The following is a 20,899-nucleotide window of genomic DNA, read 5'->3' as shown; positions in this document are numbered from 1 at the left end:
ATTAAACTAATAATAAATAAAATTAAATAAATTATTCTTTAAAAAAAACTAAAAGAAATGCAAAAATAAACCTTCATGCGTGCACTTTGTGTATGGTGCTTTTCAAGCTTTTCTACACATACCATGTTTGACCTTCTTTTTTTTTGGAAAGGTTTTCACTATAGGGTGCGAGCGCTCGACAGACAGAGAGAGACATAGAGACAGAAAGTGAGAAATCACCCCCCAGGGGGGATGGTCACGCCGCAATCCCCTCTCCTCCATTCTCCTCTCGGGATCTTGGGCACGCACGCACACGCACCCGGCATGAGTTCTAAGCCACCGGGTCCAGGACGCGAACCGCAGTCGACTACGTGGGAGTCCAGCGACATAGCCATTATGCTAACTGCTGGTTCCCACCATGTTTGACCTTGATGATTAATATATTATTTAATAAATTCTGAGATCTTGTTCAAATCAGAATACAATTTCTCTCTGAAATGGCCTTGAATAGTGGTCAATCTGCTGAGGTGTCTCTGCTCTGATCTGGCTGCCCCACAAATTTCTGCTCTTTCTTCCTCCAGCTCAGAGTGAAGGTAACTGTGACTCTCTGAGAAGGGAGCAGCTTACTGATCCAGCAGAGGGGGTCGTGGGGATTCTATTCCGCCCAGCCAGCACCCTCATAAAGCTAGCCTCTGAGAGAAACTAATTGTGGTACCAGCAGTTGGCATAATGGCTATGTCACTGGACTCTCATGTAGTTGACCATGGTTTGAGTCCCAGAACCAGTGCCTTAAACTCACGCTGGGCATGTATGTGTGCCTGCCCAAGATCCTTGAGAGGAGAATGGAGGAGAAGGGATTGCAGCGTGGCCATCCCCCCTGGGGGTGATTTCTTGCTTTCTGTCTCTCTGTCTTTCTCTGTCTTTCTGGTGAGCGAAAACCTCTCCAAAAAAAAAAAAAGAACGAAACTAATTGCTTTTTCTGCTCCTTCAATTTGACCTCCTAAAAGAAAGAAAGAAATCCTGCAGAAGTAACTAGTCAGCCATAGCGGAGCACAGAACAGGCACCAACAGCCCTGCAACTTCTCCCATAGCCAAAAATCTACTGCAAATAAACTGGGTGGGGTGGGGGGCATCCAGGAGGGGGACCCACATCATGCAAAGCTCAGTAAGGCTGGGCTTTAAATAGACAAACAGCTCTGGAGTTGTTTGGGTAGGGTGCTTTACACGGAATAGTGGGTCAGCAGGTGGGGTGGTGGTAAAGGTGCTGGACTCGCACATGGCTAACCTTGGTTCGAGTTCTGGACCTGACAGTTTGCTTTCTCACTTTTCCTCCCTGGTTCTTTCTGGTGAGTGCACAGTTCTTGTAGCAAATTAAAAAAAATAAATAACGATGATAAATTAAGTAATTCTTTAAAAGAAAAAGAGTAAGGGCGAGTTGGCTCATCCATGAGGGTACAGTGGTAACACAGTACTCTGCAGTGCTGGAGGCCATATTGAAGACCGGGGTTTGCTACTTCCAGTTGAACTGTACATGTCGGGTGTGTGATGTTGGCTGGCTGGCGGGCTAGGCTGAGGGGTAGATCGTGGTATGAGACCATGATGAGGGGCTTCTCTCTCTCTCTTTCAGAAAATAGTAAGGGAGGGTTGAAAGGCATGTAGGCAGGAGCAGCAGGTGGCATGGTGGTTAATACACTGGATCCCACATGACTAACTAATTCGAGTCCCAGACCTGGCTACTTGAAAAACATACCTGATGCATGTGCCAGTGTGCCCAAATCCCAAGAGGAGAAGGGACTGCTTGTGACCATCACCCTGGAGGAGATTTCTCACTTATATAGTGTTAAATAGGAAATTATATGTATATACAGTATATATAAAGGTGGTGGACTCCCACATGGCCAGCCTTGGTTCGAGTTCCAGGCCCGGCAGTTTGCTTTCTCACATTTCCTCTCCGTTTCTCTCTGGTGAGTGCACAGTTCCAGTAGCAAAGGGAACAAAGAAGGCTTTTTCCTCTTGGCAACAGAAAGAGCTTCCTAACAGCTCCTGCTTCCTTCCTTTCTCCCTCACTTACTACTTTGTCAGCAAGTTCCAGAACTATGTCCTGAGGTCTCAAGAAGAGCTGGGGAATGTCAGGGTATAAAGAAATAATAAAAGCACTCTGGAGGAGGAGGGGCAGGGAGGCTCCTCTGCAGCTCCTTTCCTGTAGGGCTACCTGCTTTTCCATGACGTCATCCATTCATCATTGTGAGCTGATTGGCAGTCCCAGGGCTTGGTCAGCTGCCCACGGCCAGGAGGGGAGAGAGAGATCCCAGGACAAAAGTGCAACAGGCCCCTGAGCATGTGCAGAAATGTCATCAGTTCCACACAGAAAGCCTAAGTGGAAATCGAAGAAGACAGTAAACGTCACAAGATCCTATCCAACCTTCCCTACCCTGAATGCCTGGGAAGAATTCAGGGGCCTCTTTCCTGTGGATGGGGAACCAAACCCGGGAGTGGGCCTGGGTGTGGAGGAGGGACTGCTCTGCCAGATGATTCATTCTCCAGAATTCAACTTGTTTCCTGACTCCGTGGTGTTTGAAAGCAACTTTGTCCAGGTACTCTCCGGTGGCTCAGAGTTTATCTCTTTGATTCTCTCAAACCTGCCCCCAAGGTGTGACTAGGAGAGTTGACCCCTGGAACTAAAGTGGTATGAATGAAGGCAAGGAAAATCTAGTAGCCCTGGGCTGCAAGGCCATTCCCATTAACTCAGGATTTGCAGAGCCCCAGAAGGGCTTCTCCTGCAGACAGCTGTCACCTGGGCAGAGGCCGGGTATTCTCTGCTCTGAGCAGAGGACGTGGAGTTTGAATCCCCAGGTTACTTCACCCTCTAGATAGTCACCAGCAGCAGATGAACAAAGAGAAACTGAGATGAAATGAGCTTTGGGAACGAGGAGCAGAAAAACCGATTGGTGAAAAAACAGTAGAGAGCCTAGAGGAACCTGAGCTCAGATTGCAGTCCACTGCTTTCTCGCTGAGCGGTGTCACTGTGCAAGTAAAAAAGAGTTGGACTGACCAGAGGATTAGATGCAAATTCAGCAAGAAAAGCACCTAGTCTAACGGGTGCTTGGTGCATTTTAGTTTCCCCCCTTGGGTTGTCCTCAGGCTGGATAGAACCTAGAATAAACACAATGTTGGAGCTGGAAAGAACTTTCCCATTTAGTGAAGGTGCAGGAGATAATAGGACCCCTCAGAGAAGGGCCCAGGGGACACGCTTTTGAAACAAAGTTCAGGAAACAGTCCAGGCAGATTCACAGAAACATGATAGATCCAAGAGAATGTATGGGTTACGGTTCTGTGGGCAATTGTTAACAGCAGATCATTTAAATACTATTACACTTGCAATGATTCCCCCCTTTCCACTGCCAGGGGACACCTGGCAATGTCTGGAGATATTTTTGCTTGTCACAACTTGGGGGAGGAACGGTGTTACTGGCATCTAGTTGGTAGAGGCCAAAGATGCTGCTAAACATTCTGCAGTGCACAGGACAACTCACCCCCAGATACACCAACAAAGAAGTGTCCAGCCCCAATGGGTAAGGGTGCCAAGGTGGAGACAGCCTGGGCTAAAACCTACTGCTGCTTTGGCCAAATACTCAGGCTGTGCCTGGGGGCTGCATTGCAGGTCAAAAGGGGCAGGAACTGGATCGACATCTGCAAAGCCTCCAACACCATGGCCCTTGGGGTGACCTCCTCCGTGCCCTGCCTGCCTCTTCCCAACGTCCTCCTCATGGCCAGTGTCAAATGGTCCCAGGGGCAGAGCCAGACATGGAACAGACCATCCACAGCCCCGGACATCATCCTGAAGAGGTAAGCAACACAGATGGGCGTGAAGGACAAGCAGGCTGGGGCTGGGCCCAAAGTGGAGGCTGCTCGATGTGCCCGACTCAAGGTGGGAAAAAGCAAAGAAGTCTTCAGGGCCCAGGATGGGTGGTGTCCTGGAAGTGCAGAGGCAAGTGGGGTGGAGGGAGGCATCGCAGGGGCCAGAACAAGGGGCCAATCCACGTGCCCACGTTCCAACCTGCTGCATTTACCCCACTGGGGTCAGAGGAAGTCTCTCATCCTTTGGCTGAGGGGCAAGAAGACAGTTAGGTCTGGCAGATGGAACACTCGGTGGGAGAGGCAGGTTCTTTCTAACCCTTGGTATGCAACTAACTAGAGTCAAATAATTTTTTGAGTCCTAAGTCACTTCACTCAGTCTTCCTGTCAGTGACATGAATGGACTAAGTCTCACTTAGAATGTAACATCATGCTTATGTGGGATGAAAGCCATTTTTTATTTATTTGTTTGAGCCCCTTCAGAGGATCGATGTCTCGAGAATCTCTAGATAGTCCCAGAAATCTAGAAAAGTCCTTTATTTCTCCATGCTGCCTTTCCATTTTGCTCTTGCTGTATCTATTGCAAAAATAGCCTATCCCCTCGCTGACTAACATTAGATTAAAGCCAAGTTTGCTCCTCTGGGAGAGGGACTGCCACACTGAGGTCAATGAACAGACAAGCCAGACAAGGGGGCCAGCTTCCTTTGTCCTATCAAGAAAGAAATTGCAAAACCCTATGACCTGGCCACCTCAGTCCTAGGCTGTGTCTGAATCACAGGGTCCAGGGAACACTAACATGAGAATAACAGCAGGGTAGTGGGTGGAAGTTAAAATGCAGATTCTAGGGCCACACGCCAGACCAGCTGAGGAGTATCTTCAGGTGTTTTAATTTTTTCTTTTTTTAAGAGAGATTTTGCTGGGAACCAGCAGTTAGCATAATGGCTATGTCGCTGGACTCCCACATAGTCCACTGCGGTTCACGTCCCGGACCCGGTGGCTTAAAACTCACGCCGGGTGCGTGTGCATGCATGCCCAAGATCCCAAGAGGAGAATGGAGGAGAAGGGATTGCGGTGTGACCATCCCCCCTGGGGGGTGATTTCTCGCTTTCTGTCTCTATGTCTCTCTCTGTCTGGCGAGCGCACCACGCGCCCTATAGCAAAAACCTCTCCAAAAAAATAAATAAATAAAAGAGAGAGAGAGATTTTGCTATAGGTCATGTGCACTTCCCAGAGAGACAGAAAGCAAGAAATCACTCCCCAGGGGGATGACCACACCACAATCCCTTCTCCTTTGTTCTCCTGTCAGGATCTTGGGCACGCATGCACACACATGCCTGACTTGCGTTTCAAGCCACTAGGTCTAGGACCGGAATCACAGTCAGCTCTGTGGGAGTCCAGCAACATAACCATTATGCCATCTGCTGGTCCCAGATGTTTGCATTTTAAATCAGTTTCCCAAGTGTATTTGATCTTCCCAACGACTGAGTACCACCATGCTAAGCAGTCTCTATTATCCCCTAAAGCTTCAGTCCTAAAAAAGACATTCCCGGCAGGTGGCATGGTGGTTAAGGGTGCTGGACTCCCACATGGCCGACCACGGTTTGAGTCCTGGACCTGGTGGCTTGCTCTCTCACTATTTCTCTTTCACTTGCTCTGTCCCTCTCTGCTCAAATTAAAGTAATAAAGTTAAAATTTTTAAAAAAAGACATTCCTCATTTTAATGAAGATAGGGTCAGATCAGAAGCAATGGGGTGTCAATATGTCTTCCCTCGTGCCTTCAGGATTCTCCCATTGAAGTTAGTGGAACTCCAGGTGTACGACCACCTTCAGCGCATTCTGCGCTTGAGAACAGTCACTGAGAAGATCTACTACCTAAGGCTCCACCCTGACCATCCTGAGACCGTCTTCCACTTCTGGATCCGATTGGTTCAAATTCTGCAGTACGGTCTGTCCATCACCACTAAAGACCCTAGGATTCTTGTCACTCACTGCCTGGTACCCAAGGACGGCTGCAGCCCCTCAGGGGACTCTCAGGTAAGTGAACATCTTTGCCAGCTTTCAGCCATGGCCAGAGCTAAGTGGTAGAACTTAGACTCGTAGGGGAGCACCCTGGGAAAGTGATCTCAACCTTAGTTCTTTTCTAGACACTTTTCCTGATGTATCATTTACAACCATAAAATTTAAACATTGCGAATATATAGTTCAACACTCCCAACAAGGGTAGAGTTGAACAACCATCACTATAATCCAGTTTTAGAACATTTCCATCACCCTAAAATATTCCCTCTTGCCTATTTGCAGTCATTCCCTTTGTCTACTCCCAGTTCTAAGCACTGATTGATCTATTTTCAGCCTCTATAGAATATTCATCTTGCTTAGACATTTTACATAAATGGAATCCTATAATACATAGTCTTGTATCTGGCTTCTTGCACTTAGCATATTGTTTTTTAGGTTCATCCATACTGCAGCATGAGGCCAGCTCGGGTAGTCACAGACTTTTAACGGTTCATTTCTTTTTATTGCTGATAGTATCCTATTATATAGATATACCACATTTTGTTTATGTAGTTAATGTCATATTTGAATTGTTTCCAGTTTGGGGCTATTATGACTAATGCCTCTGTGTAAAGATTTTTGTGTAGATGGCTGTTTTCATTTGTCTTAGGTAGAGTCCAAGGAATAAAATTACTAAGTTGCATGGTTAAGTGTGTGTTTGGCTTACAAAGAAATTGACAAATCACTTTCCCAATGGCACCATTTTACATTCCCACCAGCAAATCCATGTGCGTTTCAGTTTCTACAACTTCACCAACACTGGTATTGGCTATCTTTTTTATTATGGCTATTTCAGCAGATGTGTAGTAGTTTTGTTTTTTTTAATTGTAATTCATATTTTATTTCAACCATTTGGTCCATCTAGATCAAAGAGCTCTTGATTTTAGAATAGGAAGCTGTGTCCTTAACCAAATACTATCTCGGCACATCTAGGAACATTTGTTTAATCTAAGGAAGGCAGCACTACCCAGGATTGTTTTAGCTTTTGCAATTTGCCAGAGAGTGTGTGTGCTCACTGGAGAGACAGAAAGAGGAAAAGAGAGAAAGTGAGAAACACCCCTCATGGGGGATGGTTATGCCTCAATCACTTCTCCTCATCTCTCCTTTTATTTATTTATTGATTTTTTTGGCATTTTGGGTGTGCACATGCTCACACATGCACCTGTTGTGCTTCCCAAACCACCGGGTTCAGGACTGAACTGTGCAGTTGGCCCCGTGGGATCCGGTACCCTTAACCATCTTACCACCAGCTGACCCTGTGTAATAGTTTTCATTTGGATTCCCCTGATGCTTAACGATGTGGAGCAACTTTTCATGGGTTTATTAGTTGTTTGTATATTCTTATCTTCTTTAATGATATGTCTATTCCAATTTTTTTTATAAGAGGTTTTTGCTATAGGGTGTGTGTGCTCGCCAGAAAGACAGAGAGAGACAGAAAGACAGAATGTGAGAAATCACCCCTGCAAGGGGATGGCCACGCTGCAATCCCTTCTCCTCCACTCTCCTCTCAGGATTTTGGGCATGCATGCCCCTGGTCTGAGTTAAACTGCCAGGGCTGGAACTCAAACTGCTGTCGACTACGTGGCAGTCCAGTGACTATTCCAGTCTTTTGCCCATTCTTAAATTGAATTTTTGTCTTCTTATTGCATTGTAAGAATTATTTGTATATTCTGAATATTTGTATTTTATCATATATGATTTGCAAGTATTTTCTCACAGTCTTTGAATTGTCTTTTTATTTTCTTAATGTTGTTTGAGGAGTGAAAGCCTTTAATTTTGTGAAGTGCAATTTACCAACATTTTCTTTCATGGATCAGATATTTGGCACCATATCTAAGAATCCTGTTCAACCCAGAGTCACAAAGATTTTACTTATTTTGTTTTCTTCTAAAAGTTGTATAAATTTAGCTCTTGTATTTAGATCTGTGATCCATTTTGAGTTAATAATTGCACACAGGCTAAAGTAAAGGCCTAAGTACCTTTTGTTTTGTTTTTGTGTTTGTGTTTTTTGGGGTTTTTTTTTTGGAGAGGTTTTTATTTTTTGGTTTTTGTTTTGTTATAGGGCGCATGCACTCACCAGAAAGAGAGAGAGACAGAAAGTGAGAAATCACCCCCCAGAGGGATGGCCAAGCCGCAATTCCTTCTCCTCCATTTTCCTCTCGGGATCTTGGGCACACACACACACATGCCCAGTGTGAGTTTAAGCCACCAGGTCCGGGACTCGAATCACAGTAGGCTACATGGGAGTCCAGCAACATAGCCATTACGCCAACTGCTGGTCCCTTTGTGTTTGTGTTTTGGCATGTGGATACACAACTGTCCCAGTACCATTTGTTATTTTTTGAATTGTCCTGGTGCTTTCATCAAAAATCACTTGACCAGGGCAGGCTTATGCCACTCAAGTAAAGTCAGATCCATATGGGAGATGGTGGGTTTGGCTCCTCAGTTGACCTGTACATGCTGGGCCTGTGTGACCCTGGTTGCCTGGGAAGGCTGGGAGGTGGCCAAAGCATGCGACCTTATCAAGGTTGTTTGTCCCTTCCCCCCTTCTCCATCTCTCTCATGAAAGAAATAAACAAAGAAGGGCCCATAGGTGGTGATGTGGTTAAGGCACTGGATTGCACATGGCTAACTCTGAGGTTCAAGTCCCAGATCTGTCAGCTTGAAAAACACATGGGCTGCGTGTATGTGCGTCCCCAAGATCCAAAAGGAGAATGGAGGAAAAGGGGTTGTGGCATGGCCATCTTCCCTAGGGAGTGATTTCTCACTTTCCCTCTCTCTCTGGCAAGCATATGCATCCTATGGCAAAAATCTAAAAAGAAAACAAAAACAAACAACAAATGAAACATAGAAATTAAGAAAAAACACAATTGACCAAAATTAGCTATAACTAATGCAGATACCCTAAGTCCTTAACCACTGATTTTGCTCTTTTTTCTTCCTATAGTTATTACAGAAGAAACCCCAAGCCTCCCAGCCCAGTGAGAGCCTCATGCAGCTGATGGCCAAGGGGGAGAGTGAGGCCCTGTCTCAGATTTTTGCCGACTTGCACCAGCAGAACCAGTTCAGGTACATGACTTAAATCAGGCTGGCTTCTGATGTTCCTTCCTGCAGCCCAGATGGTCTCAGCTATGAGATCTGGAACCCAAGTAACTTCGTTAATAAGCGCTGGAAGGGGGCATAAAATCCTGCACTCAGTATCCACCTCTTAGCCTTGACTTGGGGCGACTTTCTCCATTCTCTTTGACTCATTCTCTTTCTCCACGCAGCAAGCATAGTAGGCTTATCTCCAGAAAAGGAATTTTGTAAAAAATAAAAAGTAACTCTAATAACGAGAATAAGCTAAGAGGGAAAAGTAAAACGTGATTTAGAATCCAGTTCCTAACCCTAACCCTACCAAGACGTAACCACAACATTGTTTATAACATTATCTGTAATGTTCATTGATCCACTTACCTGGCCTCTGCTTGGCTTTTATGGAGCTGCTATGGTTGTTCCTAAAATGTATAGTCAGTTCTGGAAAGCTCCATGGCAAAGACTTATCTTCTTCGGGCCTGAGAAAGGACCCCCGCGTGTGCAGACGACTTAGCACGGAGTCAAGAATATTTGACATAAGAGAGACAGGAGTTGTGGACACTAGACCAGAAGCACCACAACCAGAGAGCAAAGATAAAGAGGGATCCAGGGTCTTAATGCGTGTTACTTGTGGTTTCAAAGAAAAGGGGTGAGCTGCCCTCACCCCTTGAGCTTGCAGTTCAAGCCCCAGTCTTGGCAGCAGCTTGAGAAACATGCCAGGCACATGTGGGTGCATTCCTAAGATCCCAACAGGGCACAGAAGAGATTGCAGCATGACCATTCTCCTTGGTAGATGCTTTCTATCTGTCTGTCTCTCTCTGTGTCTCTTTGGTAAGTGCACACGCTCTCTAGAAAAAAAAAAAAGGAAAACAAAAAATTAATCAGCATCACAAGGAGAGAAAAAAAACAGATGTTAGAGAGAAGGAGATTTTTGTTACAACAGGAACCAATGAGACCAGCAGCTTAGAAACTGCAAATGGCCTTTCTGAGTGCTGATAGTAAACTGAAACCTGGCAGAGCTCAGAGGAGGCAATTTTCTACAGTGGTTAGGAGCTCCCAGAGACCTGGTCTAAGTCACTGCTATAGGGCTCATGTGCTCACTGGAGAGACAGAGAAAGACAGACACAGAAAGCAAGAAATCACCCCCAAGAGAGGATGAGCACACCACAGTTCCTTCTCCTCCATTCTCTTCTCAGGATTTTGGGCATGCACACACATGTACCTCATGTGAGTTTCAAGCCTCCAGGTCCAGTACTTGAACCACAATCAGCCATGTGAGAATCCAGCAACATACCCATTACACTATCTGCTGGCCCCAAATTACTGGTTTTTGTTTATTTTTGTTTTGCTATAGGACATGTGCACTTGCCAGAGATAGGTAGGGTTGGGAGGAGTGAAAAATCACCCCCTCAAAAGAGATGGTCATACTGCAATCTCTTCTCCTCCATTCTCCTCTCAAATTTTGGACACACACACATATACACATGACCTGGTGTGCTTTTCAAGCTATTGGGTACACGACTCAACCTGCACAGTCAGCCACGTAGGATCTAACTGCCTTAACCTCCCCACCACCTGCTGGTCCCTGATTTTTAAATGACTATTTAAAGGTCAGCCTCTGCTTATAAATCTCATTGGCCCCCAACTCAGTCACATGGCCACACTCGGCTGCAAGAGAAGCTGGGAAATTAATTCTCCATTCTGCATAGCCATGTACCCAACACAGAATCAGATGCCCTACCCCTGAGGGAGAAGGGAAGAAGGGTAACTGAGGCCTACTGACAATATTTGGTTAGAGAAAACTAAGACCTGAAAGAAAACTAGGCAGTATCCAGGTAAAGGGTAGAATAAAAAGGCAGATTAAGAGAACAAGTGAGTGCAAGGCTGAGGCTTCGCCCAGAGGAAGATGCTTGGTGAGTTCAGAGAAAGGAGAAAGGAAGGAGGCGGCTGGGAAGAGCCATGGAGAGGTGGAACAGAATAAGCAAAGCGGGGGCTAAGGCCAAGTCAGGCAGAGCCTCGGAAGCTCTGTGAAGGAATCTAGACTTCAAATGCAGTGGGAACGTCCACCGCATTTTAAACAGGGAAGTGACGTGATCCAATTTACATTTTGAAAAGGTCATGCTAGCTGTTGCCTTGGCAGTTGAATTGAAGGGCGGGAGAAGAGACGTAGAGAGACCAGCTAGGAAACTATGGCAACGTCATCTGGGCTGTCATGCACAAAATGACAAAAAGAGGGATGCAAGAAAGGAGAGGGAGAGGGAGTGATTTTTGCTTTATTGTGATCTCAATAATTGTTTCGTACAGACATTCAACTCCTTCTCTTTAGTTTCCCAGAACAAAGCCCTGAGTGATGAGTTTGCTCTTCAGTTAGGCAGCTTCTAGCGTGGTTGCAATTATGATCAGTTTCTGCACATTGACAACAACATAAAACTTAATGGCAAATAAAATAAATGGCTGAACCACAAGACCAGACAGATGGAGTCACACTCCTCCTCCTCGGCCAAATAGCACCATGGGCTCTGCTCCCCACCTCCCACTCCATCCCACCTCCCCAGCCTTATTTTTTCTTTCTGAAACTTTAATGAATCACACCCACCCAATATAGTCACAGCTGGGCTTTTCCATATGTGTGTGTGTGTGTGTGTATATATATATATATATATATATATATATATATCCTTTAAGTTTTTACATCAGGAAAAATGTAACAAGATTGAGATATGAGATTAATGCTCTATTTCTTTACTTTTGACCTTTATTTCCTTGATCCTGAAATGACTGGAGTTCCAGGAGCAGCAAAAAGATGGAGACTAACAAGTGCAGCTCAGGTAAAGGAGGACACAGGCACTATGGGCCATCACTTTCCGTTCTGCAGATGTAAGATAAGACCCCCTCCAGTTTCCCATCCCTGCTTTCTGGGTCCTGTCAGGATTGCCATTGTCCTTCCATACCTTAGCTTGAATTCCTCTAGGCTCTTTGGCACCCCGACAGTCAAACTGGCACCAAGTCTTACCAATTTCTTTCCTTGAAATGTAGCTTAGTCTTTATTTTAGTTCTACTCTCACAGATGCTACTCTCACCCAGCCCTTCCCACCTTAAGCCCACAACAATCCTTCCCTAGTTCATTCATCATTTATTCATCCCAAAGCATGCAACGAGCACCTTGTAAATGCCAATCACTATGGTAGGCTTTGGGGTCACCATGAGGAAAGAAACAGTTTATAATTTGGTGGAGTGAGATTGGTAAATTCCCAAATTGTAAGATCTTTCCTTCCAGGTAACATTGAAAGCTCGTGGTGGAGTGCCAAAGGAGTGGCAGGAAGCTGGCTGGGGAGGTGCGGTTTCTGAGCTGGGTCTTAGAGGATGAGTACCAGGGAGCTGGCTGAAGCCGATGTGACGGGGCACTCAGGAAAGAAGAGACAGAGACTGCATGAGGGAGCGTGACACGCTCTGAATTCCCTGCTTCCGGGTTTTCGTTCACCCTAAACCACTCGGTTTGGCATGCGTGCTCAGACCTCCTCTTCCCCACTCACTGACACGTCTCAACTGCTCACTTCTTCCTCTGGTAGAAGCTGTTTGCTTGGTCATCTCCTCCAGCCCAAATCAGCTACAGTCAGACCTTAGCTATGCTTCCCGCTACCTCACTCATCCCCTCCGCTCCCTTCCCCTGCCACCCCACTGTAAGTCTTCCTGTCCTAAATCCTAAGCCTCACAACGCCCTCCTGCTCAGACTGTCTCCTACGTCATAACCTCTCCCTCGTTGTTTTGTGGGTTTAAGGCTTATTTCCTTCACAAATACCGAATTGTTTTCAGACTTCTGAAGTATCGACAATACCAAGCACAAGGCTGGGCATACAATGGGAATTCAATAAATCTCTGTACACTACCCCATGAATAAGTCATCTCCCCATGTTGGCTCAGGAAGCAGCCAGATAGATCCTGTTATAACATACCTAGACATTTAGAGGTTGTAGATCCCAGAGGAGCTCGGCTAACTTTATTCAACCCGGGGATTACAAACTCATGTCTGCAGCTGTAAAAATGGTAAACATGAGTAAGGGTCTGGATGACAGGGATATAAGAAATGGTAAACTTTTCTCTAAACTCTGTTATAAGGAAAATAGCCACTGGCAGCTGATTTTCGAATTCCGCATGAAGGGACCATAGGGAGGGGCGGGCACAGTGGCTAGGAAAAAGCGAAGGTGTAATTAAGGCTTCAGCTCATTGTTGCCATGCTGAAACGCAGGCCTGGTGTTGCCAGATGGCCTGATTTGCCAGAGAAGAGAAGCTAAAAATCTGAATTTTTATATAACATACCCCCAGGCCATGAAGAATTACAGCACAGGGCAGGTGGTGCAACGATCATGCATCCAGATCCACATGGGAAAGGTCCCGGGTTTATGCCCTGAGACCTTCCTCCACACTCAGACATGATACAGGTCAGCTGCGACTGGGGGTGGATTGTGGCACAACGACCCTATTGGGTTGCCTGTCTAGCTCTCGCTTATGAAATGCATTTTAAAAAATGAGGGCCAATCGGTGGTATAGTGGATAAGACGGCTGGATCCCATGTGGCTGACTGTGTGGTTTGAGCCCTGGACCCAGCAGTTTACAAAACATGCTTGGGATATGTGTGTGTGTGCACCAAAATTCTGAGAGGAGAATGGAAGAAAAGAGATTAAAGTAGGGGATGCTTTTTCACTTCCACTGTCTCTCTCTCTCTCTTCTCTCTTCTTATTTCTTAAAAGAGATTTTTGCTATCAGGTGTATGCACTCACCTGAGAGACAGAGAGAGAGAAAGCAAGAAACCATCCCCCAGGGGGATGGCCATGCTGCAATCCATTCTCCTCCATTCTCCTCTCAGGATCTGAGGAATGCACGCACACGCACCCAACATGAGTTTTAAGCTGCTGGGTCCAGGACTTGAACCATGGTCAACTCCATGGAAGTCTAGCGACATAACCATCATGCCATCTCTGGTCCCTCTATGTCTATCTTTCTACATTGAGTGCACATGCCCTGTAACAAGTTTAAAAAATAATAACAAATTTTAAAAATAAAGCGTTTAAATAAACACAGCATAAGCCAAGACTTAATGGACAAACAAACATCCACAGACTTGTGGAGGCTGGGGCTGCCAGCTGCTCTGAATGGTGAGCTGACCTGCTGCCACGCCGTCTCCACCCTATCAAAGTGTTCCCATGTACATGGCTGATGACACAGTGGTGACTCATGTCTCTGTTTTTACACATCCATTCAAACACTTACACACATTTATAGGCTCAAGACATGCTCCATGAGGTTAAGGTTGAAGAAATAAAGGATATTTGAAACTTATTTCTGGAAGCTGAGAACGGCTAGAATTTCAGGGTCACAAGGTATCTGAAGCCACGGGAGCTACCACGCCCTGGATGTTCCTAGGCAGATTTCAATTCACCATCCTGTGATGTCCTTGGACCCTCTTTTCTCATTGGGCCAGGTATTATATTCTCTCGATTGGGAAGAATGGTTATACATGAGCCTCGTGGGACTTTTGGCTGGACAAAACGAAAGAACAAGAGAGGGAGCACTACAGTTGGGAAGAGCAGAGACGGCACAAAGCTTCCCTGCATGGTTGAACCTTTCAGCCCTTCTCTGCCATGGGTGGTGTGGCCTGTTCCTGCAGTGCTTCCCAAATTTTAAGGTGCAGACATTCCTTTAGAGGTCTTGTTGAAATGCAGATTCTAATTCATTGAGTCTGGGTGGACTTGAGACTATGCATTTCTTTCTTTTTTTTTCCTTTTTTTTTTTTTTTAATTTTGATTTGCGGAACCGGCAGTTAGCATAATGGCTATGGCGCTGGACTCCCATGTAGTCCACTGTGGTTTGAGTACTGGACCCGGTGGCTTAAACTCATGCTGGGCGCGTGTGCGCGCGTGCCCAAGATCCTGAGAGGAGAATGGAGGAGAAGGGATTGCAGCATGGCCATCCTCCCTGGGGGATGATTTCTCACTTTCTATCTCTCTGTCTCTTTGTCTTTCTGGCGAGCACACGCACCCTATAGCAAAAACCTCTCCAAAAAAAAAAAAAATTAATTCGCCATAGGGCACATGTGCTTGCTGGGAAGAAACACACAAAAAGAGAGAAAGCAAGAAAGCAACCCTCACCCCCATGGGGAATGGTAAGACTGCAGTCCCTTCATTTCTTCCCCCCTCTTGGGATCTTGGACACATGTACCAATTGTATTTCTCAAGCTTCCAGGTCTGGTATTCAAACCTCATGGCTGGCCATGTGTAATCCAGCTGCCTGGACATGGGCTATCCCCAAACTCTGCATTTTTAACATACTCCCAGGTGATGGCAAAGCTGCTGAACTCTGGGCCACCCTTTGAGAAGCTGGAGCCAAGTGGACAAGAGAAGGCTTTGCCTTAAGGCCTTCTGGATTCAAGACCATTTCTAGTTCAGCCAGCTAAATCTCCTGGGGAAGCTCTCTCAGTTCACCTGTCCGAACCACACTGGTTCTTTCTATAGCTGGTGGTGTTGTCTTGCTCACATGATGCAGAGGCAAGAACGTGGGCTCTGGAAATGGACTGCTGGTTTTGAGTCTTCACTGCTTCCTCATTATGTGGCCATCGGTAAATTATTTAAGCTCTCTGGGCCTCAGATTCTTCATCTGTAAAAATGGAGACAATGGCAACATTGACTTCACAGGGTCGATACGAGGATTGAGAGAGCGTGAATGCATGCAACTGTTTGCAGCAGTGGCCGGCACATGATAAGCACCCCCAAACAGGGCAGGCAGTGGGGAAACGTAACAACCTTGGGGGAAGTTTCCAGGTTCACATCAGGAGATCTCTCTGAACATACTGGGTGCCTGTGTGCCCAAAATCTATGGCTGGCTGAGGCTGGAGTAGATCACCATGTGAAGACCCTGCTGAGGATTCCATCCCTGTCGTTTGTCACTCTCTTTCTCTCTCTTACTCTTGCTCGCTCTCTCATGAAAAAAAAAAATACATAAACTTAATAAAATAATAACTAAGCACCATCCCCCAAATGATGAATATTATCTGAGTGCTCTCTGAAGCAGAATACAAACAAATGCATTCCTTTTCTTGGCCTAGAGAAAGATACTCCGGACGAAGACAACATCCCTTGCACCCGCGACCTCTGTTGGAGGGATTCATTCACTTATGGAGAGTGGGAAAGAGAGAACCCTTCTGGGCCGCAGCCCCTCTCGCTCCTCAGCACTCTGGCAGCCTGCATTAGGCCTCAGCTGGTCCCACCCATAGGTATGGTGATGGGATTAATCTAGCTGAACTCAAGGGACAGCCCTGGAGTTCAGCCTCGGGGCTGGATTCAGGTCCTGGGGTGGTAAGGGGATGCTGGCCACAGCAACCTCAACCCTCTTTTGTCTTGCCCTGTTCTCTATCTCTAGCTGGGCCCTGTGAACCCCTGAAGGGCGACATCTCCCCACAGAATCTCCCTAGGTGGCTCTGGAGGGTCAGAGTCTAGAATGACGCTCTTGTAGCTAGTGCTGCTCTCTCCCTGCTGTGTGAGGTGGGAAGGGTAGCCTCTGGGGAGTTCCTATGTGCCCTGCCCTCCCTCTCACTTCCTCCCCCCACCTTGGCAAGCCTTTTACTGCTGGGGTTCAGGTGCAGAGTGGGAGGCGGAGCTAGACTGGGAAGGTCAGGGGAGGGTCAAACTTCCCCAGGTTCCAGGCCTTTTCTTTCCATGTTTCAAGGCTTACCCATCCATTCATCCACTCATTCATTTAACAAACATTTGTGAAGCACTTTCTACGCACCTCTGTCTGACAGAGATAGATTCCTAAAGAGAGCAGGGATGATTTATACTTTCTATAGTAAAATATTGATAAACGACTTTTCTTTTTTTGAGAGAGAGATTTTTGCTATAGGGCACGTGTGCTTGCTGGACAGAGACAGAGATACAGAAAGTGAGAAATCAGCCCTAGCGGGGATGGTCACACCACAATCCCTCCTCCCCCATTCTCTTCTTGGGATCTTAGGCACACACACACACACACACGTGCCCAGCATGAGTTTTAGGCCGCTGTTTCTGGACTCGAACTGTGGTCGGCCATTGTGGGAGTTCAGTGACATAACCATTACACCATCTGCTGTGGTCCCTCAACCACTAATTCTTATAAGATGCCTGTTTTAATAGTTGATGATTTAGGAGCCAGGTCATGGAGTAGTGGTAATACAATCAGACCCACATGAGAAAGGTTCCTAGTTTGTGTCCAGGACCTTCCTGAGCATGCTGGGTACACACATGCCTGTGATCCAGGTCAACTGAGAGTTGGGGTGGATCATGACATGAAGACCCCCACTGGGGGTACTGCTCTCTATCTCTCTCTCTTTTTTTTTTTTTTTGAGAGATTTTCACTTTAGGGCGTGTGCGCTCACCAGACAGACAGAGAGAGACATAGAGACAGAAAGCGAGAAATCACCCCCCAGGGGGGATGGTCACGCTGCAATCCCTTCTCCTCCATTCTCCTCTCAGGATCTTGGGCACACACGCACACGCGCCCGGCGTGAGTTTTAAGCCACCGGGTCCGGAACACGAACCACGGTCGACTACGTGGGAGTCCAGCGACATAGCCATTACGCTAACTGCTGGTTCCCTCTCTAATTTTTCATGATTTAAAAAATGAACATAAATATTGAGACCAGCAGTTGGCATAATGATTATGTTGCTGGACTCCCACAATGGGCAACTGCAGTTTGAGTCCCGGACCCGGCAGTTTGAAATATGCTGGGAGCGTGTGCGTGCATGCCCAAAAATCCCAAGAGGAGAATGAAGAAGGGATTGTGGTGTGTTCATCCACCTGGGAAGTGATTTCTAACTTTCTGTCTTTCTCTGTTTCCCCAATGAGCACACATGCCCTATAGCAAAAACCTCTCTCGGAAAAGAAAAAAAAAATTAAATATCTATGTGCCCACAGAAGAGCTTTTTAGGTAACTTCTATCCAACTAAACATTTTTGTCTCCTACACTCACAGGAAATTTTATATGAGCCACCCTTCCACATAGGGGAGAATCCAGACAGTCCTCGCCAATGCTACTCTGCGGCTTTCAGCTTCCGAGGGACTGTCTCTGAATGGAGGGGAGGCAAAGCTGCACCCAAAGGAAAACTAGAATCATCTCCCAGTGACAGCAGAGCCTTTCCTTGTCCCAGCTGCAGGTAACTCCGCAGCTTCCCCACCTGCCAGCAGCACACCCCACCTCCATCCCACCACCAGAGTGGGCACAGGGAGATGTATTCTCCCTGTGGGCACCAACAGATGGAGGAAAGGAATGAAAGGGAAGCAGTACCAGAGGAGAGGTGGAAGAGAGCAAACTGGAGGAGAAGAGGAAGGTGTCGGGAGGAAGTCAGAGAAGAGGAGAGATACATGGAGAAAAGGTAACAGAAGGAATCAGAAGAGACTCAGGCAGAGACTTGAAGTGGACAAGAGAAGAGATACCTCACTGAGCGATGCCTCACTGAGCTTTTATTTCTCTAATTTAAGACTTGAAAATAAAGCCATAAACCAAAAAAGGAACATGTTTTCTTCTCTGCTCAGACTATCCAAACCATTTAGAGGGGCCTCTCCTTTGGCTTCCCCTTTTGCCAGTTTTTCTTGCTAGTCCCTCTCCTAATTAAAGATTTGTGCCTCCCTGTCTGGCCTGTTCCTAACTTGGACTTGCCAGTCCAGCCTTGGTGTTCCAAATAGAAGTCTGAATTTGAGACTGCAAAAGGATTCTTTTTTAACTTTTACTTTTATATTTATTTTATTTATTATTATTATTATTATTGTTTTTAATTTTAGAGCATGTGCACTCGCCAGAGAGAAACAGAGAGGGAAACTGAGAAAGCAAACCACCAGGTCCAGGACTCAAACCATGATCAGCCATGTGGGAATCCAGTGCCTTAACCAACACACCACCTGCTGGCCCCAAGAGTGAGAAAGGACTCTAATGCAAAGATAGAGAGACAAGATGTGTAAGGTAGGGTGAATTTCTCTCTCTCTTTCTCTTTTTAAATTTTGCTATGGGACACGTGTGCTCACTGGAGAGAGACACCCAGACAGAAAGTGAGAAAGCACCCCTCAGGGGGGATGGCTACACAGGTCTTTTCTCCTCCATTCTCCTCTCAGAATTTTGGGCACGTGCACACATGTGCCCACAGTGTCTTTTAAGCCGCTGGCTTTGAGACTTGAACTGTGCAGTTGACCATGTGGGATGTAGCTGCCTTCACCACCACACCACCTGGCCAGCCCCTGAAATTCTCTTTTGTGTCCAGACTTCCTAAGTTTGCTATTGAATCAGCCCTACAAACACTGGCTCATTCTCTTTGGCAATGACACTGCCTTGAAATATTGGCAAATGTCGACCTAAAAAGGAAGACTGAGGCAAAGTTAAGAAAACCAAAAGGTTTGGGACCAGCAGTTAGCATAATGGCTATGTTGCTGGACTCCCATGTAGTCGATTGTGGTTCGAGTCCCGGAGCCAGTGGCTTAAACTCATGCCGGGTGCGTGTGCGTGCATGCCCAAGATCCCACAAGGAGAATGGAGGAGAAGGGATTGCGGCATGGCCATCTCCCCAAGGGGATGATTTCTCGCTTTCTGTCTCTCTGTCTCTGTCTTCCTGGCGAGTGCATGTGCCCTATAGCAAAAATCTCTCCAAAAAAAAAAGAATTATTTGGGGCCCAGCCAATGGCATAATGGTTACATTGCTGGACTCCCATGGTTCAAGCCTTGGATCTGGCGGCTTAAAACTCACATGGGGCACATGTGCATGCATGCCCCAAATCCCAAGAGGCGAATGGAGGAGAAGGGATTGTGGTGTGTCCCTCCTCCCTGGGGTGATAACTTCTCGCTTTCTGTCTCTGTTTCTCTCTGTCTCTCTGGCAAGCACACACACCCTATAGCAAAAATCTCTCAAAAAAAAAGATTTTTTTAATTTAATTATTATTTATTATTTTTAAAGATATTTTTGCTATAATGTGTGTGCACTCACTAGAGAGTGACAGAGAGATAGAAAGGGAGAAATCCCCCCCCCCCCCAGGGGGGATGGGCATGCCGCAGTCCCTTCTCCTGCATTCTCCTCTTGGGATATTGGGCATACATACACATGTGCCCAGCATGTTTTAAACCACCAGGTCCAGAACTTGAACCATGGGAGACTACGTGGCAGTCCAGTGATGTAACTGTTATGCCATCTGCTGGTCCCACTATTATTATTTTTTAATTTGACCAGAGAGAGATAGATAAAGAGAGAGGGGGAAAAGTGGAAAAGCAAGCCATCAGATTTGGGACTCAAACCACGGTCAGCCGTGGCAGAGATCAGCACATTTACCACCACAACACCTGCCAGCCCCTCAGATGTCTATCTTTAACCCTGACCGCTTTAAACCCCAGAGATACATATGCAATTGCCTACTCGACATCTTCATTTGAAGACTCAGCATACTCAAAACTAATTTGTCAATATTAGCTCTCAAAACTTGCTCTCCCCAGAGTCTCCTCTGTCCTAGTACATGGCAGCTTCATTTTTCTAGTTGCTCAAAACCAGGAGTCATCTTTAACTCTTCTCTTTTTCTTGATCCCATTTCTAACACAGTAGGAAATCCTTTTAAACTACTTTCAAAAGGTATTCAGAATCTGACACTTCTCATTAATTCCACTACGCCTACCCTCGAAGGAGCCACCTCATCACCCACCTGAATTATTGCAAAAGCCTTCTAAGTGCACTCTGTTTCTAACTTTACCTCTTTCAGTCTAAAGTGATACTTTAAAAATCTCAGGTCACATCACTTCTCTGCTCAAAATCTTCCAATGGCTTCCCATCTGTGTTAGTTAGGGTAAAGCTAGCTCTTTAAAAGATAAACCTCATGATATCAATGGCATAAAATAGGAAGTTTACTTTTCATTCACAAAAAGGTCCCCCCAAAT

The 20,899-nt window shown here is 46.2% G+C and overlaps 1 protein-coding gene and 1 long non-coding RNA gene across 4 annotated transcripts in view; one reads left to right on the top strand and one right to left on the bottom strand.

Moving 5' to 3' along the window:
* LOC106734711 (uncharacterized) overlaps positions 1-20,899 on the bottom strand; it is a 41,467-nt gene that overhangs the window by 17,496 nt on the left and 3,072 nt on the right. For all 3 annotated transcript variants that reach the window (XR_003549137.1, XR_001370254.2, XR_001370253.2), the window contains exons 2-3: positions 9,349-9,476; positions 2,192-2,352 (exon numbers count right to left, since the gene is read on the bottom strand). This is a non-coding gene — a long non-coding RNA (uncharacterized LOC106734711). The remainder of the gene's footprint in view (positions 1-2,191; positions 2,353-9,348; positions 9,477-20,899) is intronic.
* On the top strand, positions 2,316-18,226 carry GARIN1B (golgi associated RAB2 interactor 1B). The gene is made up of 7 exons (XM_006146856.3): positions 2,316-2,573; positions 3,641-3,825; positions 5,616-5,868; positions 8,840-8,961; positions 11,752-11,795; positions 16,067-16,234; positions 17,968-18,226. The coding sequence occupies exons 1-7, from the start codon at positions 2,328-2,330 to the stop codon at positions 17,979-17,981; spliced, it is 1,032 nt and encodes a 343-aa protein (XP_006146918.1). The 5' UTR covers positions 2,316-2,327; the 3' UTR covers positions 17,982-18,226.

Source organism: Tupaia chinensis, unplaced genomic scaffold, assembly GCF_000334495.1.
Source record: "Tupaia chinensis unplaced genomic scaffold, TupChi_1.0 Scaffold000192_1, whole genome shotgun sequence".
NCBI lineage: Eukaryota > Metazoa > Chordata > Mammalia > Scandentia > Tupaiidae > Tupaia > Tupaia belangeri.
Note: the sequence above shows the minus strand (reverse complement) of the source record. Positions and strands in the feature narration are given on the sequence as shown.